This window comes from Agelaius tricolor, unplaced genomic scaffold (assembly GCF_023055355.1).
Source record: "Agelaius tricolor isolate 1412-34295 unplaced genomic scaffold, bAgeTri1.0.p SCAF_10, whole genome shotgun sequence".
In the NCBI taxonomy this organism is placed as follows: Eukaryota; Metazoa; Chordata; class Aves; order Passeriformes; family Icteridae; genus Agelaius; species Agelaius tricolor.
In genome coordinates, this window is record NW_027269270.1 from 19,001,027 (window position 1) to 19,028,338 (window position 27,312).

Sequence of the window (27,312 nt, forward strand, 5' to 3'; positions counted from 1 at the left end):
TATTTCATGTGTTAAATTAATTTATGCAGCCTTGTTGTCTATCACTTTAAAATTATCTTCACTGTGCCCATTATATGCCAAAAGATATTACAGTAAAAATGACAGCTTAGCATTTTAAATTCATTTGAGTGTACTGGATCAAATTCCATTATCAATTTGCCTATATGACAGCAAAAGCAACAGGGCAGGAACTGTGTCCTACACTCACCATCCAAAATGCAGCCAAGCCAGCCTCATCTGAAACACCAGCAACCCAGATTCTGCAGTCAGGTACAAGTTCAGAAATGTTATTGTCTTCAGAAAGTGGACTCAGCAAGATCACTGCAGCCTTCTGAAAATGCAGCAGGCTTTAGAGCCCAGCTTAGCCTATTCTCCAGTACTGCTACAGATGCCTGGCCCAGGAAGGCACTGGGCTGGGAGGAACTAAACCCCCTTCCCCTGATGTGCCGTGCTCGGGAAGCTGAGGAGAAGCCAGTGAGGGCGCAGGTCTGGCAAGGCCTAGCGCCATGTCCGATGCCCCCGTGCAGGCCACGGCCTCTGTCCAGAGCAAGGCTGACCACTCTCCACAGGCTGCTGTGGCACAGCCTCAGCCTCAGAGGTGGCCTGTCAGCCCAGGCAGAGGAGGTGAATGTCTGTGTGAGCCCAAAGCACATCTGAGAGCTGGTAACCTGGGCACAGCGGGTACCCGCACCGGGAGGAAGGCTCCACTCCCTGCCAGACCCGCCTCACACCCTCAGAGCCGCAGGGCACAGCACAAGGGGATGGTGCCTTGTGGATCACATTATTATCACATGAACCAGCGTGGCATCTACCTCTGCACCTGTGTGGCTTCTTTAAAATAGTGATAACAGCAGCAATAATAATGTTTTCCCTGAAAAGGTTTCATCTCATGAGAGGATTCAGGGCCAGGTGAGCCTGTCAGGACAGAAAGCTTAGCCTTGTGGAAAGGCACCTAAGAGCTGAAGAAAGGTTTAAGGTGCGTCTTTCTCCAGCACTTGCTCAGAAGGGCATGGCTTAGGCTGCTGCCATGGTAAAAGCGTTTCCTCACATGAGTATAGGCAGGCATGGGGGGGGCCTGGGGGTCTGTGCTGGGCCTCCTGTCCAGCCCCCCATGCCATGCAGCTACTTCTGCCTCAGCTTCTATCAATTATGTGGGACTAATTATTTCTTCTTGGCACTTTTGCCAAGAAATAATTTTTTCCTGCAGCCCACTGCCAGACTTGTGGAGAAAGAATTTTATCATGTTTCTATTAAGGCAAGTTAGATAAAGCCAGTCCTACTGCCTGATGATCTACTCCAGACACTTTTACACATTATCTCAATCGTTGGAGTGATTTCACGTTCACTGAAAGGCTTCATAATACAGTCAAGGAGGTGCAACAATATTTCAATTCAAACCATGCACACATTGAAGCCGTATTTTCTGCTTTTTCTGATGTAGATTTTAGTTGTCTTTTTTTGTCTTTTTCTCCACTTTTATTATGCTGAAAACCAGACAATGGTCGCAGTGTCAAAGGTAAAGTATACATCTAGACTGTACCTTCCAGTGTTTCAATCAGGCACACTTTTTGGCATGTTACTTTGCCTGCTGTATGAAATGTTCAAATGCAACACTCTCATGTGACCTCTCTAGCGCTAGGTCTATTACATAAATTATATTTGTTAAACACATAGTTACTCATGTAACTCCTGTCTCAAAACACTAACTACAAATCACTGGAAAAAGTGAATGCATACTTAAACAGCCTTTCAATTTCATTATCTGCTAATTTAAAAAAAGAAAGGGAGGGAGGTAGAACATATCTTAGTTACTTAACTCAGTGCTGTTGTCCTTAAGCAGTCAAAACTTCTGTTGAAGCTACCAGGAGCTTTACCTGTAAAAGGATGTGTGATTGTATGAGGACATTAGCAAATGATCCATAGTTACATGGTCCTTAGTTTTCGGTTAACTCTCTCAAAATTAAATAACTGATAATCAGGACCCTTGTGGAAGTATCTTCACTTATTCCTCTTTTGTCTCTTTAAAACTAGTTTCACGTTCCTGGATGGCAGGGGGTATGGTTTCAAGCTTCCTGTAGCATCAAAATGTGCATGCATGAACTTCATTGCCAATTTCATGTTTAAATAATATTTAGTGCAATTTAAAAACTGTTTCTTTTCACCAGCATTGAGCTATATGTTTTAGAAGCAATTTGAACATAATCTGTGAATTACTTCCTCAATTTCTGAAAATCACTTACTAAAGTGTTCAGTTTAATTGCTGTATTTGTATTTGTGGGAAAACTGGTTTGTGACTTCATGCATGATGCAAAAAGTGTGTGTACCTGGTAAAATCTCTCCAAACTGCATGCAGTGCATGACATAGGTTCTGTAAAATAATTTGTGGACTACAAAATCATTGCATTTGCTTCATGTGTATGTTGGCAAAATCTTAGGGGAAAAAAATGCAGTTTCTGTGCTGTGCAATAATTTTTATAAATGTATTTACTGTTGGTGAAAGATGATTAATTGGCAGCTCAGGAGAGTGAAATTATTTCTCAATGCATTGTGCAAGTCTGTTGGGATCCACATTGTGTAAGCAAGGACAGTGCAATCCTACCATCAAAATGGGGAGCTCAAACTTAAGCTGATTCTCCTTTTTAGGCTAGGCAGAAGCAACTCATTCTCCCTGCTTATTCAGTTCTCCACCTGTCTGTTGAAACTGTCAATCAGGGTGCCAATTAGTATCAATTGTGATTGTGATTTGTTATGGCCCCCTTTTCCTGTGCCCTGCTATGACAGTATAGCAATGGTCCACTGGCTGTCAAGTACCAGCTCAATTTCTGCCAGCCTGGGCTGTACTTAAGCTAATACTGTCTTTCAATCAATTACCATTGCCAATGAGGTGCATTATACCTTTCACCACTTTCTAAAGCAAAAGAAGGTGGGGGAAAAGAAACAAGGTTCTATTCTCTTGTGCAATGAGCTTAAGCCTAATATCATGCTCTAGGGCATGAGTATTAGGTAGCAAAAGAGAGAGTAATCCCCTTTGGAATGGAAGCAACAAAAGATGTAAATCCCAGAAACCAAAATTTCAATGCAATTTAAGTATCTACAAAGTTACTAATAAAACAAAATCTTACCTACTATCTAATCACAGATTTGCCTAAGCTATTTTAGTTTCCTCTTACCTTTGAATTCCTAAGGTATAAAGAATCTTCTTAATCTGACAAACTGATTCAAGGTTTTAACTTGAAATCCTGCTTACATCTAAACTGATTCAATACTCAGAAACTATTGCTCAAACTAACAGGGAAGCAAAACAGGGCTGGAAAACTGCAGTCTGACCACATGTCCATTAGCACACACCAGCCAGATTAGTCACTTCACTGATTAGTGAGGAGATTGTGTGCCCTGATATACTTTGAGCACTAATTTTTAGTAGACTCATATAGATGATGTGATAGATTCAGGTCCCACCTGGGCAAAAAGGCATTTAAATATAGTACCACAATCCCTTGGTGGTGCCCTCAGTAGCAGCTTTTTTACCATTCCTTGCAGGTGAAAGGTGATGCTTTCTTCCCTTTTCCTGTGAATCTGTTCCACAAAAACTATACTAGGAGAAAAAGAAGGACTGCTTTGCAGTTTATTGGTTAGAGAAGTCAGGCACAAACTCTTTTTTGTACCCAAAATTTTAGTCTAGAGCATCATGTCCTCCCTTGTCATTCTAAATTCCTTTCTGCACAGTGGCAAAATTTGAAATGGATTAATAGAGATTTTCTATCTGTGTTCCAGATTAGCATGCAATTATTATGAGTTTAGGAGAAAGAAAACATGTATAGATCCTTATAAGCTTCAAAAGAAAATGAAATGTCTTCTTCTTCAACAAGCATTTGAAGCCAGGTGTGATGGAAAATCAGCCCTCACTTAAAGAATTTTGAAAAAAAAGAAAAATTCAACACAGCATAAAGCCTTTCCCCACAGCCATCCCCAAGCAGCTGGTTGCTTTGAATTTCATTCATTCTCACATTGCGAATAAAATCAACTCTTCCACTGTTGACTTTGCAATTTACCCCATAGGCCTAATCCAATCTATTGACTGTCCCTGAATCAACATACACATTCTTGTTTTCCTCTCAGGAAGACAAAAGAAAACCTCAAAAAGAAGAAAAAGAGAAAAGCATCACACTGTTGCCTTTAATAGAATTAAGGCAACCTTAAATAAGGTTCTCATGCAGATCTAATAAATACCCTTCAATCTCACACTTTATGTACATTACTACCAACTGCAAGACCTGGATTTTTTTTTCTTTAATACCTAAGAGGATTTAGTTCTCACTGTCTAAACATCTTTTTAGTACTTTTTCCAATATTATTCATTGCAAGGAAAAGCAACTTTTCCTTGCAATGAATACTTTTGTCTTCCCAATGACCTTATGATGACAGTACAAAACAGGTATTCTGATCATTTATATTTCTTTCTTGTTCAAACAACTCTGTCTGTAATGAAAAGAATAATTATAAAGAATATGTACCTCATGAAGTATGTAATTTCTATATATATTTTAATGATACACTAAAATAGTATAAGAAGGTTATATATAATCTGTTGATATTCTACCTATAGTTATATAGGTTATATAGGTATATACAGCATCCCTATAGTTTCCAATATTTTGTTAGTAATGACAATTGAAGAAACATATTTTGAGAGTCTACTCAATTTTCCAGTTTCTTTGAACTATCATGTGAGCATGAACAAGGTAGAGATGTGATAATAGAGCCTTTGCTAATTCCAGGCACTCTTACATAATCATGTGCCCTATTTCCGCTCTCATAAACAAATGAGCATATAGTCTTTATATTCAGCCAGAACTATAATAAGAGCTCACCAGAATTTCCAGTAAAATGAAAACAAGTAAGGATAGATGCATTATGCAATTTGGAATCCATCAACTTTCTAAAAAATATTGAGGGTTATATGTAAAGCAAATGTCATATTCATAGCCAATATTAGATTTCAATCTAATTAACAAAAGAGTTATTTTTAAAATGTAAATAATTTTTATTATTAACAACTAGTATACAGAAAAATAGTTTTTAATCACCCTTTTAACATATTCCACCTAAATATTAATGATAATTTATTTCCCTTAATTTCCCAGATACTAAATATGTGTTCTGATTTTTCAGGGCCTTTTAATCATATCAAGTCAAGTCTGTTGGGATCCACATCAGATTCGAATCTCAATAAATACAGTACAATCAACAAAATTCCTCAGCTCACACTGAACTTTTCAGATATCAAAAGTGAAAAAAAATCTTCATCTCCTCCTTCTTCAGAGAAAGCAATTATTGCACCTAAGGTGAAAGACCGAACGCACAATGTAACAGAGAAAGTTACACAGGTAAGGTAATACATGTTATTTTAGCTCATTTTCTTTTTTTTTTTTCCAGTGTATTCAATAGATTCTTACTCTTTTAATGAGTGGCTTGGCTATCTCCAGAATAATTTGAAGGCTTTAAAACATTATGTAATTTATCTTCCATTCAGTTGTTTATGAGGTAGTCTACAACATCAGATGATACTGCTAACAAACAAAACTCTTCTGCTCCCTATTTTTTAATGGAAAAGAAATCTAGTATGCACCACGTGTCCCAAATAAGACCATTTATTTCAGTGATTCCTGTGATTCATAAATGTTAGTTTCATTCTTCATAATTTTTTCTCAGCATTATGAATTGCTGATTAGTGTAGGGTACAACATGGTAACAAATGGTAGATGATTGTGCCACTGTATCATAATTATATCTCATAATTTCTGTTCAAGTTCTTTGGCTTTTCATAATGCTCTTTCTTATGGGTATCTTTTTCCATATCTGTGCTTCCATAAGGCTGTCAAAATGAAAAGCACATACCTTTGGACTGGATGTACAATATATCTTGTGAACAAGGCATATAATTGAAACAAACCTTAAAATAATTTTAAATAGCTGTTTCTTCACTCAAAACAGATGCAGTGCCCTCTGAAGTCAAAAGAACTTTTCAGCTAATTTCAATATTATTTCATTTGTGTTACAATCTTATATGGAGAGTGACTGGAACAGGCTAGGAATGTGGAACATACTGAAAAAAATACCAAGAGATGACAGTATCCCAAATAACATTTATAAGGTTAGTAAGCAGAGGGTTGGCCCTTAAATGCCTAGACAGACTGAAAGAGGTAAAAAGCGTTTTGCAGTAGAATGCAGCTAGATATTCCATAAGGAAGATCTTGCCAAGAGTATATTTGGGCTTAGACTCATAGAATAATAGAATTTTAGACCAGCATGTCCAACCATTAACCCAGCACGGACAAGTCCACGACTAAATCATGTCCCCAAGTGCTGACCAGACTGCAGCTTCTCTACATTGGTGCTTTGCCAGACAGGGTCCACGTTCCTACTCCCTTTGACAGATATAAAAAGGGATGTATTGTACACCCTCCTAAAGAAATAGAGATAAAAGTTCTATCATTTCTATTTTGAGATCAGTTAGTGCCTAAAAAGTAATTGGATTTTTATCTTTCATATATTTTGTCTTTAATAGCTAGCTTGAATCTGCAACCATTGCCCTTTCTTCTGTGGTCAGTTTTGAAAGATATAATCTCTTCTGGATCCATTTTGATATGTTTTAAATTATTCATTAGTAGTTATATATAGAAATCTTTTCATAGATAATACAGGAAAAAGTCAAGTTACATAAAAAAGACTAATTTTTATAAGTTATATAAGCATGAAATAAGGTGGGTTTTTTTAGGGGTGTTTTTTCTTTGTTTTTTGGGTTTTGTGGTTTTTGGTTTTTGAATTCTGACTGGCTAATTAGTGCCAGGGTGCTGAGCTTCTACATACTACTGATGCTGCTGAGGGCGGAAGGGAGGGCAGAAGTTTTTTTTTCTAAATCTATGTTTATTCTCCAAATAATTTAGATTTTATAAAAAATCCAATGGAAATGGCATGGATCAGCTAATCTTTCAATGAAAATTGATACCTACCAAATTCAAAATTAAATTTGAAATGCTCTATAAAATCTTTACACTTCAAAAAAGCCTTCCAATTTAATTTGACATTGGTTTATGTCCTTTTCTAGCACAATCTCAACCACTGTGCAGAGCACAATTTGCATACCAAACTTTGATGCCATATCATTCATTATAATTGGAAATAGTTCCCTGCAGCTGCTGCTTTTTCTGTTATTACATTCACTTATCAATATTTTTAGTTGCTGCTGCATCCTAAATGCTAGAATTAGGTACAGGTAGAAGCTCTTAGGAGGTATAAATAAATGTAGGTCTATAGTATTACCATGGTCAAGGATCTAGTTAACTAGAGATTCATTAATTAGATTAGAAATAGACATTTAGAAGATTTAAGTGGCTAGTTTTAGTCCTGTTTATGTTTCTATTCCCAGTGATTTTAATGTATTTTGTTAGAGTCAGCTCTTTGAAGCTTCTGCTTCATGTCTGAATATAAATTTATTTGTAAATCTGTTCTTGGGCCATAGATCCATCAGGAATCTATCTGCAGAACAGTGCAAAAGTGGGCTTGGAAGATTTGAGCAGAGTGTTGAGAATATAATATGGTGGAAATGTTAAATGAGGTAGTAACAATATGCTCATGCTGGCACAGTCTAAGGAAATCTGTCAAACAGCATCAAAATACACAGAGGGCAATATGACCTATTTAATCTATGGGGCAATATCAGTAAAAGAGCAAATGAGTATAAAACAGCCATGGTAAGTTTAAAGGTCACCCTTAATCAGAGTTGTGACATTCTGAAACAGTCTTCTAATGAAAGTTAGGGCAGCAATTCTAAGTGTTGCTAGAAAGACCCTGAGGATGTAGTGAAGGGGTACAGAAGATACTGTATTTTCTGGGATTGCAGGACTTGATGACATGAAAGGTCACATATTGTACCATTCAAATATACATCCATCCATCTCTCCCTTTGTAGTCCTTATTTTCTATCTTTCTCCCTTTCCTCAGTTTTGCTGAGAAATGCAATCCTGGTGTTAAAATCTGACAATTCTACTACTGTAGCTCCTCATGGTGCAACACAAAATATATCAGTGAGCTTTTGTGTTGGATCAGGCAGCCTGGATTCTCTCTCATTCTCTCTCAACAGTAATAAATCAAGTATCAGCATCACAGGATGCAACAAGTTCTTTCCAAAGACAACAGCTGTATAACTTCTTTAATATCCACAAGCTGGAGATGTAATTTGGGTCTTTAAGAGAGTGAAAAGGTAAGGATGGCACATAGTCACCTTCAGAGGGAAGAGGAAGAACAATGAATAAAGTAAATAAAAGAATCGTTGGCCAATGTGTTTAGAAGAAGTGTTGCGCTTTGAGAAAACATTTAAAGAGGAGTAAGATACTTTAGTAGAAAGATTTTAGTGGAATAAGTTAGAAATAGAAAGTAGAATAAAGTTTAGAAAATTATTTTAGAAGAAAGAGGAGATGCACTGGGACAGTAGTTTATACCTTGAGAGAAAAACCTAGGTTATGCATTCTACGGCAAGAAACCTTCCAATACTGTTTTTCTGCTTAACAGGGGGGTTCAGGACATTATGTGGAGATGAAAATTGCCTTAAGATATAGCTTGCAGTGAAGTGCTGCACATGTGATGGTCCTGAATAAGTAGATTCCTGATTGCTTTGCCTGGATTTTCACCTGGGGCTTCACTGATCATAACTCCTTGTGTAATGCCAAGAAGCATAACATCCTCTGAACACTTTCTGCATAACTGACTTTTAGTCAGAGAATTAGTCCAGGTGTAGCTGCCAGATAACCCTGATTGATAAATTGGCATTGTTATATCCTAGTGCAGATATTTGTGACTAAATTATATTTACATTTCCATTCCACTTAAGAAAAAATTGTTTTTTAAAATGTTTTTCCTTATAATTTCTGGAGGTGTTAATGTCACTCTCTTCTAGAAGAATCTCAACTTACTTTTTTCCATTATTTCTTTTTTACAGTCTGTTCAGGAGGACAGTGCAATTTCTGCACTCTTTTGTACTGACAGGTTCAGTTGGGGTCCTGACACTGATGGTTAGAAAGAGACAAGTCTTCCTAGAGGCACAAAAGTAGACTTTTATTAAAGAAAGCAGTAGGGCAAAAGTCTGACATCTGTCCCTTAACATTTTTTATGAATTCATAAAGGGGACTTCTGGCCTTAAAATTTCAAGGTACAAAGACACAACAGGAACTGATTTTATCTTTTGCTTAAATACTGATTTATTTTAAAGCTTTTTAGACATCCAGTTTCCACTGATGTACAGCTGCAAAGTTGTGAACTCCATTGTAAACAGACTCATGAAGACTAGAATAGTCAGTGTCTGTGCTTTATTTTTAAAGAAAAGAGAGAATTCCTGAATTCCCATATCTTAATACTGTCTACAAAATATTGTCCCAGTTAATAAACTGTAAATTACTGGTCTCTTTATTGTGTTGTTTAAGAAAAACTGTTTTGTTGCTTTTGTCACTAGTGTCCAGAGAACATTTATCTCCTTGCAATTAATCAGTCTGAAGGAATACAGAATGTGGTTGAAAGGCCCAATATATATCTGTTGTTCATTATTTATCTCAATAAATGACTTACAGGAAAGTAAAACTCTGTAATATTTTAACTTCTTGTAATAATAGATTTCAGAACAGTTTCATTATCCACCCACCTCTAGAAAACATATATATATCCAAACTGGTCATATGGCTTATGAAATGATAAATATATACCTTGACAGGCTACACAGAATATTGTGATCTGATTTGCAGACATGCTGAACACCCACAAATCTTCTGAAAATAGAGCTGCTGGTGAGGGGGGTGGGGGGGAGGCTGGGGACCATGTATGAAGTGATAGACCTTGTAGTTTCACTGCATGTTTTTGTAATCTGGCCAGACTTTATTTCGTTCCCCAAAAGATTAAGAAATAAGTAACAATATCCTCCCAAGGCCAATAAAGCTGTTGATATAAAAAGAACTATTATATGATCATGACTTCAAACTGACCTTCAGGTTTTCAGGATAAAAGAAGACTACCAGCATCTAGGACAGAGGGGGGCAATATAAAACCTAAAAATAAACCAAATTATTGATCTATACATTTTCAGCAGTCTGATTCAGCTGACACACTGTGCTGTTTACATCCTGCAATAACTCACATACACACAATGTTTCAAGGCTGTTCATTTTGCATTCTGCATAAGGCAGAAAATTCTGAATAAAGGGGAAACAATTTTGATGCCTTCCAATTACACAGCAAGAGATACATATAATAATGAAATTAGGGGGTAGGCAGGGCCAACATTTCCTAATATATGGAAAGTTTAAATTTACTCTGAAATGAGATGCTTCTTTTTCCTGTTATTTGTGAATTGACACATCTTATACAGGAGTATTCCATTTCTTTACAATAATAGTTAGCACCCTCATGCAATAAATTTTCATCTTTTATTGTCATTACATAATTAAGCTTTGTAATTACTATAGATGTAATTATAGAAATAGTATAAATGTGAGTAATTTCATTGTAATTTAGAAAGTGTGACACACTGTGAAACCAAGAAAAGCAAAAAGGCCATGGTTAAAACCAGTAAAAATACCTCAGTCCCACTGTGGCCATTTAAACCTGTGCCAAGGTGTCACCACAACTGGAAAGTTGTGTCTTTTTCACCAGAGCAAACAGCTATTCCAAGTGTGTGGAAGCAGAAATTAAAGCCCACTGTTTTGATCAGTTTCAGACGAGAGCATAGTATCTTCATTATAATTACTTGCTGTTGCACCAAGTAATAAAAATAAGATTCACAACAATTATGAAAGATAAAATATTCCTTCCTTACAGTAGAGCCTCTTCTTTTTGTGACAGCTGAATAGGTTCAGGCGGCTGAACTGCTGCAGTGTTTTGAGAAGATTTCACAACATATGGTAGAAATGGAGCAGTCGGAAAGCCCAGCTGCTTTGCAGTATGTAACCTGGATGCATCCTTAATTAGTCCATGTCCTTCCCCCAAGATCTGCTCTTCTATTACCTGATTTTGCTGAGTTGGGAAAAGTATCCACTATCTTCTATGAATTACAGTTTTGAGTAATCAATGCTTGATCTCTGTGTTTACTGCCATGATGCTAACATGGAAAAAAGCATATGACCTTTGTTAATATTAGTTCATTTGCCAAAGCAACATTCCTCTTCTAATGCTAAGGACTGGGAGAAAATAGACTTTCAGATGGCGTTGTAATTTGTTCTGATAATAAGAAGTTGAGTGTAAGAACTAATACTCTACAAAGCAAGCAAAGCTTATAGAAACCAAGGTGCTGGCAGCATTTAGGCAAGTCTCATTTCTCTGGTCTAGAGCTATAAATACCCAAACTCCCACTTCATGGTGGATTGACCTTGGAAGTTTCTAAACTTGGTAGGTTACTCTGCTGAAACCAACAGTTTTGATGCTCACCAGAACGGTCTCACCATGAACAGAAAGACAAGCCCCACTAAAACCCAAAGAGCTGTGAGATCCTCTGATACATTTGTCATGCGCAGTCTGGAATAATAGCTTTCACATATGCAGTTAGAGTTGTCTTAAAACAGCTGTGAAAGTCATGGTCCCTCTTTCACGTAACCTTAGAACTGTACAAAAATGTAGTGTGGAAGAGACCTCTAGAGGCCATCTAACCCAGCCTCCTATGCAAAACAGCACAAGTGCAAAGTTAGATCAGGGTCCAGTAGTCACTATGTTAACCCAGGAGAGTTTCTATCTTTAGGAGAGCATCAGTGTATAATTTCCCAGAGATAGACAGCAATAGCCGCTGACATGGGGAAAGAGGAAAGGAAGAGTGATCTCGTGGGTCACAAAAAGCTGCTATTTTTCAAGAACACCGCTGGTGTAACTAACATTCAGGACAACCTCTTAGAAAGAGGCAATCCTGGATTGTATTTCCAGAGTAATTTGACTGTTACTTATCTTACATAAATGACCATCTGTTAAAAAAGGCACAAAAATAACCCTGGGCACCACGGACTCAGACTCAGGACTCCCTCCCTCTCTCAATGCCCTTACCCTCAAATGGTCTGGATTCTGAACTCTGCTCTAGTGCCAGGCAACTCACATGTACATACTGTAGGACCAATATTGGATCTAGTCACAAAATGCCATAACCTGGACAGGCAATGTTTAGCATTTACCTGAAATGATATAGTCGCACATCTTAAAAGTGATTTTCCTCAGGAAAAAAAAAGGCAAGTGTGGTCAGCTAACAATTTAAATTCTTTTCTCTTTTCATGTAATACTAGCTAGTATACAAACTAAAATTTTTGTGGGTAATCTAATGATTGATTAGTTTTTTCAAGGAAATTTTTACTCTCCCACACATCACTAATGAAAGAAATTGATGAATAAACTAAATTTAAAAAGAAAGTTCCTTCAATTTCCAGGTAGTATGATGATTATTATAAAGCAGTTATGTTCTAACACTAATTATAAATGAGGTCCTTAAGCATAGTAACAAGAAATAGCAATGAGGTTATTATTCTTTTGTCTTGGGCAGAGGGGAGGAAAAAAGCATGTGGATTAGTTGTTTTTGATGTAGTGGCAACTGAGAAAAATGTTTTCTATTTAGGGCCTGATAAGGTTTAGCATTTTTTTCAAAGTAGTAGAAATAGTAAGAAAAAGCAAAGACCATTAACCCCAGTCAGCATAGTGTGTTGTTTGATGAATTCTGAATGCCCTCAAAATTAATAAGCCGAATGAGAAGGTCATTTTTCTCATCTATTCCCTGTCATGTGTTAGAACTTGGATAATGCTTTCAGCTTGTAACTGGTAACATGATCAATAGAGAAGGGCAAACCCAGAATAGTTCAGAGTTAATGCTTTTCCAAAAAAAAAAGAAAAGGAAGGGAGTAAAAAGGAGAAACACTCCTTAAATTATATTTATGGATGGTGTTGGTGTTACTGAACATAAAATCAATAAGCATAGCACAACAAAAATCTCTAGGAAGTATTTATTAAAAGTGGCTAGTTCAAGCAATCTGTTATGAACCAGTTTAAACACAGAAGAGTCGGGGAAATGAAGCGTCTGTGAATAACACAGATCAGACCCAGAGAGGTACCCAAATAACCTGATTAAAACCAGATGAGGTTAGATGTTGGCACCAAAAAACGGAATATTTCATTTAATAGTAAAAGAGGCAAAGGGGGAGAGAGAGGGAGAGAAGAGAGAAAGAAAGAGATAAAGAGTTGTGCAGGGGGAGTGGGTGGACAGGGAGAGAGTGACAGGGTGGAAACACATCACCCTTCCTGGGGTCCCAACCATGTCTCGTTGTCCCCCTCCATCTGGTCTTCTTGGCGGTGAGAGAGTCTCCCCTCTCCGTGCCCCGCAGCACTGCACCAAAAAGTACAGAATGCAGTGGATTGATGTATGTTTGGGCCAGGTGGGAACGCCCAAGGTGCCTCCCCTAAGGGGGCCAGTTTGACACTGTCCCTTGCAACACTTCGGGTATGTTGTATCTTGTTGCAGTGCTCTGGTGCAGGGTCTGGGGACCCCTTTGGGGGAGGCCTTTGATGGGACATGACATCCTTCTGCTGTCCTTCATGTGGATGCAGATTTCCCAGGGTGAAGCGGCCCCACATCTGAGCTCTGCACAGTGGAGGATGGGTGTTCACCACCTCTGACCAGAAGCTTTTTCACCACACACCCAACACCTCTTTCCCCCCACCCTTCGGTTGGAGGGTCTGCTCCAGCCTGGCAGCTTATAGCCCTGAGGCCGTGGTCTCCACCCTGAAAGTGCTAAGGATGATCCAGCTGTGAATGTGTTCTTCCAGCCCAGGCCCAAGTCACTGTCTTCCTCAAGGAGTAGTTCTGGGCCTCAGTCAGAAGGCCTGTTCTGGGTGTGGTGGTCTTCTCTTCAGCTTTTCTAATATAGTTTTACTATAATAGGCAAAAGTCCTTAATGACGATGTTTAAGTCATAAATTATAACATTCGATCTCCAACACCATTGAAAGTGTAAAAATATACTATAAAATAAAAATCTATCTGAAATAAAGTACTGAAATTATATGAACATTTACCTGATATTGATATGTAGAAAACCCAAAGTTTCTTTTTGATATTTTATTTACCTTAGGTAAGTCTAGTTTTCTTTGACAATTGAACAAATCTTGCACTGCAGCACATGGTGAAATTGTCCTTAAGATACTTTAGGTTTATTTACAAGCATAAAAATTCCTTTTTTTACTCAAAGAATTGCCAGTTTTACATTAAGGTAGCATCTTTTTAAATATGGAAATTCCAGTAACTACTCAATATCTTGGAAATTGGCATGAAATGGTATGCTCAGCTTCAGACAGAGTGTGGAGTATACTACTACTAATAAATGAGAAACATTTATTACATGGGAAGAACAGTTCTTCATTTCCCAGCTTTGCATTTTTTTTTTCTATTCTAAGTATCCATCTTTGAAAATGTTCTACTTTCTAAATGAATTCTATCAATTATGAAGAAACCTCTCTTTTAAAGCAAAATAACTTCTGAATGATATGGGCTCATATTTGTACAAATTTGTTCTGTTCAAGGAAATTTAGTTTCACTGGGTTTGTAGATGAATTACAAATGGAAGACTATAACCAAAGGAGAATAACACATTTTGCTATATCTTAGTCTCTGATGATGTTAGTTGCTGGGTTTGGAATTGAGAAAAAAATCAGAGCCTGTGGCTCATGGCCATTCTGCAGAACTTGTTAGAGGCCAGCTAATTTATTTTTGACAAATTTTGTTAGGATAGGATGCAGACTCTAGCCTCCTTACAGATTTTCAAAAAAAGCTTGAAAAATAAGTTTTATCCAGGATAGTTATTTGCAGATATATTGTGTTGTCTGTTTTCTCACTTCTTTACACCCACAATACCCAGTGAGGAAAGGAAACTGCAGTTTGCACTGTGTGATAAATTAGTCAATATATCTAGAAAACAATGAGCATTAAGGCTTACAGGCTTCTCTTCTAGGCTTTTTTTCCACTAGACTGAGCTTTCAGGGCCTGCAGTAGCACCAAAAAGATTCTTGTATCTCCCTGGTTGTTACAGTTTAACCCCAGCTGGCGACAAAGTACTGTACAGCAGCTGCTCAGGCCCTGCTTGCACCCTCAGTGGGATGGAGGGGAAAATCAGGAGTGATACTAGTACTAATGTGTAAACAAAAGGAGGGAGGAAGACAAAAAAGGAGAGACAGAGACACAGGGGAAGAAGACCCAAGAAAAGCAATTTATACAGCACAATTGCTCCCAGCCTGCTGACTGATGCCAAACCCATTCCCAAGCCGTAAGAGGTCTGTCTTCCTGGTGATCCCCCTCAGTTTTTAGTCTGGCCATGACATTCTATGCTATGGACTATGCATTTGGCCTGATCAGGTCGGCTGTCCTGCCCATGCTTCCTCCCAGCTTTTTGTGCACCTGCTCACTGAGAGAGCCTGGGAAACTGAAAAGTCCGTGACTTAGGGTAAACATCACTTAGCAACCAAGGCATCAGTGTGTTTTCAACATTATTCCCATACCAGATCCAAAACAGAGCAGTGTGTCAGCTACTAAGAACAAAAATTAACTCTCTCATAGCCAGAATCAGGACACTGGTTAAATCCATAAATAAAACCTCTTGTTCTCTGCAAAACATGAGCTTCATTTAGCATAGCACAGGCAAGGTAGAGGTTCCCAAGGACTTACTTTTTTCTCGCTGATTCTGTGCTATTTTTATTTTGTTATTGATTCTGTTGGAATATCAGAGTATTTAGTGAAGAATCATCATGAAGATCATACCATGTCTTGCCACAATTCTCCAAAACTAAAATAAGTTTTTGCATTGTAAAACAATAAAAGTTTTACAATGCAAAAATGTAAGATGCAGCTACTGGCTGAGCAAAGGGCAAGTTTGTCTGCTCACTTCCCCATGGTCACAAACCCACCCTTTTTCTATGCCTAACCAGCATTAATTGAATGGGTGGCCCTAAAAATCTGGATCATGCTTTTATGGGTTGGTTTTACTAATGAAATGTAATTTGTATCATTAGATTGTCAGTATCTATGTATGCAATCTGTTCCATCTACCCTTGGTAGATGGCTTTTTGGTTAAAATATTGATGGCCAAATTGTATAGAAGTTTGGGTAATGCACTTAACTTTCCTAAAAGTGCTGTTGAGAGCAGTACTTGGGCAACCTGGGCAGAGTGCTAAGACTAAATATCTCCTTTAAGTGAACAAGGCTGGGATGTGCTCATTAGGCACAAACAAGGAGAGCCACAGGGAAGATGGTAATTTTTAAAGTAAGCTTTTCTCCCTACCAGAAGAGTTTCTATTGCAGTTCATATATTTTTAAACACTATGGAGTCTAATTGCAAAATGCAGATTTTCTAGACACTAAAGTTAGCTTTTTTTTGCATAGTATGGGAAAAATATTTACCATGAAACTGAAACTTAAATATGAAGATATGCATAAGGATCTTTTCTTCCTTTCTCCTGTACTCCTGACAGTTATGTCAGTAAGTACTGTAATCATAGAACCAAACAATGAATGCAGCTACTTCATTATCTCTCCATGCACTTCAGAAATTCTTATAGCTTTTATTCTTTTCTTTATCCAATCAAAGTATTTGACAGCCAGCAAACCAGTCAAAATGTATAATAATGAAAAATGCTTTTTTCATAAATATTGTAAGAAGGATGAGATAACATCAACAAGCACAAAATCTCAAAATCTGCTTCTTTTCTTGTCAGACTATGAACAGATGATAGAAAATATATTCTTGATTACTAAAAGCCACACAATAATTTAAGTCCTTATAAGAAATTTGACCCTTGATATTTTGTTTTCAGACATATAAATGCTTGTCAGCAGCTTAGTGTTGCCAGAAGAGCAATGAATAACTCACAAACTCACTAGAATGCTGAAGGATAGCATTTGCTGTCTTCTGAAATATTATCTCATAGTGAATTTTAAATAAGAGGGTTACACAACTTTTAATATATAGTCTGTCATTAGCTTTTGCTAAAAGAAGTCAATATCTTCTTTGTAAATATCTTCTTTATAATCTATATATCCCTAATTTCAGTTTTAAAGAGCAGTAAAGTGCTCTACTTAAATCTATGTGCTTCTAAGTGTTGCTCTGACAATGCATTACCCACCAATGTTGAAGTAATTACATACTGACTGGCAGGAAGAGGCTCTTGAGGTTTAAGATTACATACCATTTCTTAAAATTTTCATGGAAAATTAACTATAAAAATGCCTCCTCTCTTTTAATATCTAGCTTAATAAAAATAAATTATGGGTTAGAGATATACATGTATTCAATTTTGGTGAAAGGGTCTTGTAAGTCAATAAGTATTATTTCCCTGAAACCCAAAAAATTTTACTTAACAAACAGGAGAAAAAGGCTGTTCTACTGTTTTGACCATGAGACATGCATGTTTCTTTAACCATTTGAAGATTTTGGTTTGCTGTGTATGTAAATATGTTTAGCTGAATAAGATATATAATTATTTGATAACTTCATGAAAGTTCAGCCCTTCACGGCCTCAGCAAGGCACTTAGCACTCTGAGGAAGTCCCATTTCTCTCAAACAAGCTTCTGTGAGACAGATTGATATCTAGAACAAAATACATTAAAATAAATTACACTCAGATAATCTTTGAATTTTCAGGTTCCACCACTACTAGCAGTTCTGTTTCAATACCTACCTAAAATAACATTTGGTGAATATGAGGATGTAGGGGAAAAAGAAAAAGAAAAACCTTCTGTATAAGACTTCATTACTTTACTACAAACTGTCTCACAGAGTGTTTTAGCATTCAGCATTATATACAAACAGACACATTACATGATTTAAAAACCTTTAGTAAAGACACAGAGAGTAAGACAAGAAGGCAAGTATCATTAACATTCCCTACCATTAGTATTTCAGGAGATGTTCTTTTTAGCTGTCCTTTGAAAGACATGCAAAAATATCTTTTACATGTAAAAATACCTTGTAAAGCTGCTATGTGAAAGCCTTATGTAATGCTGTGTTTGCACCAAATCAAGAGCACTTCAGCTTTCTTTTAGTACTGGTGTAATCTTCTTAATTGTTCATGTCTGCATAAGGAAGACAATCATCAAGATGACTGAAATATGAAAATCCATTAAAGTCTTTTGGGGAATTAGGTAATGCCTACTGTCAGAAAGACAATGTTAATTTAAATTCCATTTGTTCATAAATACTCGTGTAATATTTATTTTTAGTTGGTTTTAGATTCAGAAATCTCCTTAGGAGGTCCAGTCTGTAGATGTCTCATGGTAATGGTATGAATAGAGAGGAAAAGTAAAGAGATGTACTTGCTAGTTATAGCTTGGCAGCTTCAATAGAACTAATACACAGGAGAAAAGAGAGACAGGAGAGGTTACTTCAAGAGAAGAAATTTCCATAAAATCTGTTAAAATCATTTTAAAGCTGAAGCAATACTGCCTCATTTTGAGTCCTCTATCATTCTGATTTAAGGTCAGGAAAAAAACCGTCAATTACAACAATATGGCCTTTGCTGACAAGTCTGATTCATGTTTCTCATTTCTTTTCCTTTCCAAGTTTTTCCTGTTCAATACTGTTATTAGCCTTGTTGATAAAGATCTGAAAATTAGTTCAAAACTACCTTTAAAAAGGAAGACATTGTATTGTGTATTTGGATTAGATCTAAAGAGACAGATGTTCCAAATTCTTTCCTTTTTTTTCCACTAGCTACGACAATGTTTACAATACAATTATCATGGTTCAGTTTCTTCTTTACATTTTCATGTAATTTCATATTTTGATGTTGAATATCCTTTATTCAATGAGTTCCTTAAATCATAGTAGATATTCGAGTCTCTCAGCAGATGAGGAGCTGAAGTGTTTCTAGATTTGCTACATCCTTCCTGGCTTAAGGATGCAGGAGTGATCATCCACTCGGTTCTCAGGGCTGTGTGCCTAGCTTTGGACTACTGCTAAGTGAGTGCAGCAACACATTGGCAAAATAATATTTTTTCATGTCATAAAGTATTTCCTAGAAATAAATATTGCAACATTGTATTTGAACGGGTACCATCTTCCATAGTTTTACACAAGATGTTTTACGGATGAGATAAATGTTTATTTTAAAGTTCCCAAAGTAATTTGGGACTATATTTATAGTTTGAACTTTATTAAATGTTTATGAAATTCTCTTAACATTAAAGGTGCTATGCAGTAGCTAACCTTGTCAGTACAAGATTTACTTTAATTAATCTTTTGCAAAAGCAGCAGTGACAAAACAGTATTTAGTACTGAATATAACTACACCATTTAAATATACATACACTTCATATGAGGCACACTTGGTCATGAGATATAGCAAAGTACCATCTAATTTATTAATGATTGCAACCATCAAACTTCCACATCTACTTTTCACACAGATATCTGTGTCCATCTACCTAAAATCTGTTCAGTTTCACTCAAGCCCTTATACCTTTTTTGATATTTTGTCACCTGAAAACATTGTTCTTTGTTCAAATTTTCTGGATGTGCAGTACTTCTGTCTGAGATGAAAGGTGTTACCTAGATTGTGAACGTTACATATTCTTTCTGTGAGTGTACATTAGTCACCTATCTTCTGTTTGTTTGGAAATAAACAGCACAAAAAATATTGTGACTTCTTAACAGAGGTGAAAAAGGTCCAATATTTTCTGAATAACTTGCATTTTGCATTTGGTCAATGCAATTGCAGTATGTTCAAGGGATGAGTGCAGTGCTTCTTGAATGCATTGGGAATGGTTCCTGGTTCTTTTCCATGTTCATGTGCTTTACTTAGCTCTATAGTCACTTAGAGAGCCTGGGTGCAGCCCTGTCCTAGACTTGCTCTCACCAACTGGTAGAATAACCAGGAAACCATACTGTTAATGCATGCAATGGTTTGGCAGAAATATTTATTTAACAATTCATGGTGGCATTAATAATTTATTATTTCTGCTATGATTTATTCATATGCTATTATGCTTCTTTGTTTCTAGGTCTTTGGTTTTTACTGTGTGCATTTGCATTCTTTAATAAATTTAGAATGAGAATGCCTCAGAACAAAATTTATGAATATACATGTGATAGCAGTATGGGTCTCTCAGACTGTCTTGAAACTAAAGTTTGAATAGTAGAATCATAGAGTGATAGAATGGTGTGGGTTGGAAGAGACCCTAAAGATTATCTCCTTCCAATCTCCCTGCCAGGGCCAGGGCTACCTTCCACTACTCCAGGTTGTTCAGGCCCCATCCAGCCTGGCCTTGAATACTCAGTGAAATGAGGGAGTACTGCTCTTCCCTCACTTTGTCCAATTGTTTGGATTTTTAAACTCTAGTTTTGCCTAACTCAGTTTAAACCAATTTAGGAATAAATGTAACTAAAATTAGGTTTTGAGTCAGATTTCAGAGGAATTAGTCCAATTTATATTCTGCATTGCTCTGAAATGAAGCAGAGTGTCTGGAATTTTCAAGCAACAGAAAGAAACATGTGAAGTAATCTTTATTGTCCTTGTTGCTTAATCCATTTTCTTCATTGTCTGAAAATCCAGCGGAACAGTAATATAAATTTTATAAATAGCAGTTTACTTGGCACATATACTCATTGTTCTCAAATACTAAGAAAACCTTGTCAACTCATCAGGTGGGGGACTAAAAATATTAAGACTGCTTAAGAGACTAAGCAATGCTTCAGCTTGCTGTCAGCTAATGTGTTTAATGCATAAAAAAAAGTAGCCAGCACCATTAGTTAAGTGCAAGTCTTAATTACAATACAAAAAATTGATGAACCGCCTCTACCTCAGCAGAGTGCTCAGCCCAGTGCTTGGTGGCTGCTTGGAGCTAGCACATATTCTTTTGGATGACTTAATCACTTCTTTCTTCAAGTTCAAAGAAGAGTGGTTATTAACCCTCATGTTCACACAATATTTGCAGAGTAGAATTTGACTGGGTAAGATTAGTGTCACTTATATTACTAAGGATAGGATCTAAGATTTATACAACTATTTCTGTTGGAATTTTAAACAGAAAAGACTGTGCTGACCCTTAGAATTTCTAAGATTGTGTTTGAGGAGCATGGATTCCCTCAGTCTTGAACAAGCTGAATTCTCAAGTCCCAGAATACTAAATGTAAAAAGAAAGCAAATAAAAGCAGGCAATATCACTGAAAAGGTATATCCCCTTCCAATCACCATTTCATTTGAGCCGAATTATTCATTTTAATAGCTTTTGAAGTAACCTATTTTTTTAATAGAATTGTTTTTAAATAGCAGGAGAATAAGGAATAAGCAGAAGTAACTGGTGGAAAAAGGGTATAAGATTTCATGAACATGAATATTGCCCAACTGAGTAATAACTGAAGGTTGTCACCATCTGATGTTTGTTCACTGGCCTGTGTAAAATGAAATGGTGTTCTGAGTCTCATAGGATTTGGAGATCATTTGCAGCACAGAAGGCAATAATTAGCATCATTGCTGACAATCCCAAACACTGAATAGAGACAAAATATAATTTACCTTTTGATCCTTAAAGGTTTTGTTCCTTTGTTCCTCAGACTGAAAGAGCAGCCAAAGGAAATTTGTTTTATCTGGTGTTCACACAATGCTTGCTCTTTGCAACAAAGCAAACATTTCAGCTTCCAGAGCCAGCAAATTAAACAGTGCTTACAAATAATCCTTCCAAATAAAATTGAAATCCAACTTAGATAACACCAGCAGATAACAAATCCATACTTTTAAAAGAATAATAAGCTTTAGGCATTGACAAAAGTAGAAGTGGAGGAAAAGGCAATACTCCTGTGGTATCCTTTGTCACACCTTTAGCTGAACTAGAACTATAGCCTCATTGTAATTTGTAATTTGTAATTTGCATGGAGGTTTCTAACACCACAAAACTCAAGGTGTAGATAGATGTCAAGGACACTAACTTTTTTTAATTTTTGGTTGTGTACACTTTCTAATGAGTGTAAACTCTTTTGTAGGGAATTAAAGCCAATGATAATTGGTTTGCTTTGGGAGAAAAACACTACATCACTGCAAGAAAAGTCTGTCCCTGAGAAGGCTGGCAAGGTTATAATATGGTGGATAAATGAATTTCATGACATGCTTAATAATGCAGATTTTATGGATATAAGATATGCTTCTTAATGTTTGCTACAGGGGACAAGAATCAACCGACTGTGCAAAATTGTCAATGAATATATTGGACCTGGCAGACACCATGGATTTCACAGAAATCTAGTTTGCCAAAACACTAAATAATTGAAGCTTAATTCTCAAAACTATAATGAAGTACTTTTTGTCCTGTATTTGCTATGTTTACTGGAAGTAGATACACTGTCTGATTATTGATGTGGATATTTCTTATTCTAGGTTCTATCCTTAGGGGCTGATGTTCTACCAGAATATAAACTCCAGACACCTCGCATCAACAAGTTTACTATATTGCACTACAGTCCTTTCAAAGCTGTCTGGGACTGGCTCATTTTGTTGCTGGTCATATACACTGCCATATTCACCCCTTACTCTGCTGCCTTCCTTCTGAACGACAGTGAGGATCGCAAGAGGAGAGAGTGTGGATATTCCTGCAGCCCACTGAATGTTGTAGACTTAATTGTGGATATTATGTTTATCATTGACATTCTAATAAACTTCAGAACAACATATGTAAACCAGAATGAAGAAGTGGTAAGTGATCCAGCAAAAATAGCAATTCACTACTTCAAAGGCTGGTTCCTAATTGACATGGTTGCTGCAATACCTTTTGACCTGCTGATTTTTGGCTCTGGCTCTGAAGAGGTAAGCTTAAATGAATAAGAAATCTTAAATCTTAATTTATTACTTCATGATAGTATTCTGTGTATCCTAAAGTATTTTTGCTTGTTATTTAATAGCTGCTTAGTATTTCCATCCCATCTTTTAAAGTTAAACAAAAATTACATCTTCCTTTGTAGAATAAGGCACAATGTTAGCTTTCATTGAGAAGACGTTGAATGATTCAGCTAGTATTTTTCAGATATACTATATTTGACACTGTCTTTAGAAATAATAAATATATTGTGTATGAAGGACTTGGTCAAATGGTTTTATATAAGAACTGCTGCTTTAATTTATCACTTTTCAAAAACTTTCTATGATGCATATAAGTGCTGTGTTGGCATTGCATCATTAAAATAATTTTTCTCTGCTCAAAATGTTTAGGTCAGATGTTTACTTAGCAGAAAACAGGTTAATTGTAGCATAAACTATACTAGTTATCAAAGAGATTTGGCTGTTGTCAATTTTATCAAGAATATGGACTATCAAAAGAAGCAAAAAAAAGATTACCTTGACAAGCATGATCTATCTACACAACAGAGTAAAAAACTGCTCAATATATGCATCCAAAACTGGCCTAAAGGTATATAAAATATATGCTATATTCTGGATTCCTGACCCAGTTCATCCAAAAAATTTTATTTAATTTAAGAAGGGATAAAATCATAATATTTTCTCTGAAAAGTAGAGAATTGGGTTTGCCTTTTCTGTGATACACAGAATACAGAATTTCTTTTTTTAAAGCAGCAAACTAAGCAAAACGTAAATGAGGAGTCTAGTGAAACATGAGATAAAACCATGGACTAAAAATAAATGTTACCAAGGAAAGCTATAAGAAGACAGAGAGTAATATAGAGGACAGAGGGAACATATTAATAGTTTTCTTACCAGAAGAGAACTTTTTTACTTTTTTATTCAGTAGGTGATTAAAAAGCTCAGAGATTTAAGAGAAAATTTGATCACCTTTTGCATTCATTATCTGTGGCGGGTGTCCAACTTTCTGCTGATAACTTTTTCTGTGGTTTTGAAAGCACAGATACATGAAAGACCAACATTTTTATAATGGCATTACTTCTAACTCAGACTACAGTGTTGCCCTCCAAGCACGGTCTACATTCCTTTCTGATCATTGATCACTTGTCATTGCCAAAAAATTATTTTCAATGATTAGAAGTGTGGAACATAAAGGATTACAACAGGGATCAATTCCAAAGTTCATTGAAGGAGTGCCCCTGAACATCATTCTTCCCCACCTCTCCTGTTACAGAAGTTCTTAAGAGCAAAGTGCCAGGTGCTAAAGTCCTGCTAAAGGAATAATTTCAACATAAAATAACATTGCAGATTAGAGTAACAAAGAAGAGCATTCTTGCAGATGAGTAGACAAATATAAAAATGTGGAAGTTGAAACAGAAATTATTGGACCATGTAATGACTTTTTCACTATTTCAGATATAAGTAAATTGAATCTTTATTCCCTCAAAATCTAGTAATTGACCAGTTTCTCTAGCTGGAAAAAATGGCTTTGTTTATCTAAGCAGTAATGATGTTATATAGATTATGTTCCATTCACCGAGACATCATAGCTTCTCTCTCTCATTCATGGTATTGAATATGTCAATCACTTTTCTAAGCTGCTACTTACTGCAGTTTTTCTTCCTACACTGCTAACTATAATATTTCACCAATGATCCCTTTTTCATAGTTTAGCAAGAAGAGGCAAATATAAAATTGACAGAATGGAGCATTTTTCATTTAATAGAATTTTTTAAGTCATAACAGCTATCTTTTTTTGTAAAATAGCTCTTTTTTGTTATCTAGAGATTCTTCAAAGAAGATCCCCAGTGAAAAATTGTATTGAATAGCCTTTTTATTAGAAAACATGAGCTCTAAAGAGAGCACCACGTGTGCTCATGCAGCTTTAAAACACCTTGATATCAAGTGGAGTCTTGAAAGGGCAGGAGATAATAATCCAAATACCACATACAGCACTATCCAAATGCTTCTATTTGAGCCATACTTTTTCAACCATAAGAAAGCAACAGAGTTAGACTGTTAACTTTCCAATTTCTAAAATAGGGAAATAATGTAATTTTAATTTTTTTTTCTGCTTAATGAGACTCAAAATGATGATGATTGGTAGTAAATAATTCTCTCTTTTGTGTGTGTGTGTTGTGAAAGTTAGGTGGCTTCCCTGGTATTTGGGAAGATAAAAATAATGAGTAGATGGAGAGGAAAGAAGAGAAAAGAAAAAAAATCTGATGTGATTATCCAACCACTCTTGAACTTGTAGTCCAGCAGATAGGTATGATGGAAACAGAGAAGCAAGCAATCCAGAAAAGAGAGCAGCGTCTATCAGGTTGCTATTTGCAGGTATTAATGGCTGACACCAGATGGAGTAAGGTAATTGACAGAGTAGGCACCCTGCCTCCTCGGGCATTGTGCTGATCAAAGTGTTCCAGCACACCAACAAAATTACGTTCCATGAGATGCAGTTCTGAAACCAAGAACTTCTGTCCCTGGCCAAGTGACACATGGGAGATGTACTGTTACTATGTGAAGGCTACATCTATGCTGAGAAGTGGACAGCATGTAAGGCACATCAAAACTTGTGGACTATGCTTTTCACTTCTGCTGCCAGCTCTGTTTTAGTGTTAAAGCCTCTTCACTGTGTTAAAGAAAATTAAAACTGAGGATGAGTTTTTTGATGCTTGAAGCATATCTAGTCTCATTCATGCTGATTTTACCCTTGAAGAGATGAAGTTTTCTTATGTTATATACCTTCCACATACTCCAGAGCTCAAACTGATGTATCTAAGTATAGGATTGACACTGAGTATGAATATTATTAGCAAGTTTTATCTTAAGAATGTGGTGGAACAGTGATGACATATTGTAGATTAACAATCTAGCATCTCATCTATTTAAGAGGCACTGTAAGAATATGTGGTCTCTTGCATGACGTAGAGATATGACTACATCTGTAGGGAATGTTTCAAACACCCCACTAAAAACAAATCTTAGCTTTTCTTAAGGGATCATAAATATATAAACCTGATCTACCTACAAAGAAAAAATAACCTAATCACAGTATTTACATGTTTCTGAATCTCAGCCTAGGCATAACATTTTGAAGGGTGTGGTCTTTCAGACTATTCGAGTGACTAATCTTCTTTATGTAAAGTTGTTATTTGGGGTATTAAACTGAATTCAGGAATGTTACCATACATTATCCTCTTGCTCATTTACTCAGAAAATATGAACAATTCATTGAGTTGTCCACTGAGAAATGCAGCCAAGAAAGACTCTTGTTTTTTTCCAAGAGCTTTGGGGTTTTACTCAGAAACATGGTAAATACAAGGATTTAATAAAACATAAAAACTAGTCTTGTACTTGTTGCAAAAAAAGCTTTATTGTTATGCATACTACTGTCAGAGTGGTTTGTGAGGCTTGGAAAGCTTTTCCTGTTAAGTGTCATGTAATATACATGTATGCTAAAGCAAAAACCCAAACCAAACAAACAAACAAACAAAACATTAAAATGTATGCAGTCTTGGCATTTACTGAATACTTTAATATATGTTCAGACTTAATGCAAGGAAAAAAGGTAGCTGAGGGGTTTTTTTAATCCAGCTGTTCCTCTTAACAATGCTGTCTATTCCTTCTACAAGGAATTAGCATATTTACTAATTTAAATATGAAAACTTATACTAATCACCTATTTTTTTTGCTATGAAAAGATCAAAGCCTCAAAGAGGTTGCAATGGATAATAGCACACATCTGCACTAAAAATCTTGAAATAAATTCCTTCTTTAAAATTCTCCAATTTACTTTTATAATGGTGTAGTACTTTTATTACTGGCTTTTGCCACTACACCTACAAGATGCAAAAATATTAATCTGAAGGAACTTTTCCATGATGTTCTGTTCACAGTGCTTTATCCTCTTTCACCTGTATGAATGCTTTTATCATTACAAACAGGAGGAATCTTGTAGATATACTCTTTGAGACACTTCTGCCCTAATACTTCACTTTTCTAGAGTATGTGTGTCCATTGCAAGGAGCTTCTAAGTCAGGATCAAATACAGTCACACAGCTTTCTTCAGGAGTACTTATTACCCATGTGGACTTATTACCTATGTAGTCATATAATTATGAGTAGTTCCAATAATTTACACACTTTATCATGTTAAAAAAATCATTGATATATCGGATCGTTAAATCCATTATGGTCAACCCAAGAGTCCAGATCAAGTAAAATATTCAACATGAGAGGGTATTTAGCACATAATGACAACTTCAATATATCTTGATTTTAAATGTACATTTTTTATTTTTTTCCCTGGTTTTATAATGAAATTGATAGCTTAAAGATAATGAAATTAAATTTACATTGAAATGGGTTCTTCTACTCTTTGTGTTGATTCCCCAAAAAAATGGAATTTGTG

General features: G+C 36.2%; 1 protein-coding gene across 3 annotated transcripts in view; it reads left to right on the top strand.

Annotated features, from left to right (window-relative positions):
* KCNH7 (potassium voltage-gated channel subfamily H member 7) overlaps window positions 1-27,312 on the top strand; it is a 206,793-nt gene that overhangs the window by 141,225 nt on the left and 38,256 nt on the right. Inside the window, exons 5-7 of one of the 3 annotated variants that reach the window (XM_071435032.1) lie at window positions 2,032-2,055; window positions 5,173-5,387; window positions 22,422-22,847. In XM_071435032.1, the coding sequence (XP_071291133.1) occupies window positions 2,032-2,055; window positions 5,173-5,387; window positions 22,422-22,847 (665 nt within the window). The remainder of the gene's footprint in view (window positions 1-2,031; window positions 2,056-5,172; window positions 5,388-22,421; window positions 22,848-27,312) is intronic. The other 2 variants (XM_071435034.1, XM_071435033.1) reach the window with 2 other exon arrangements.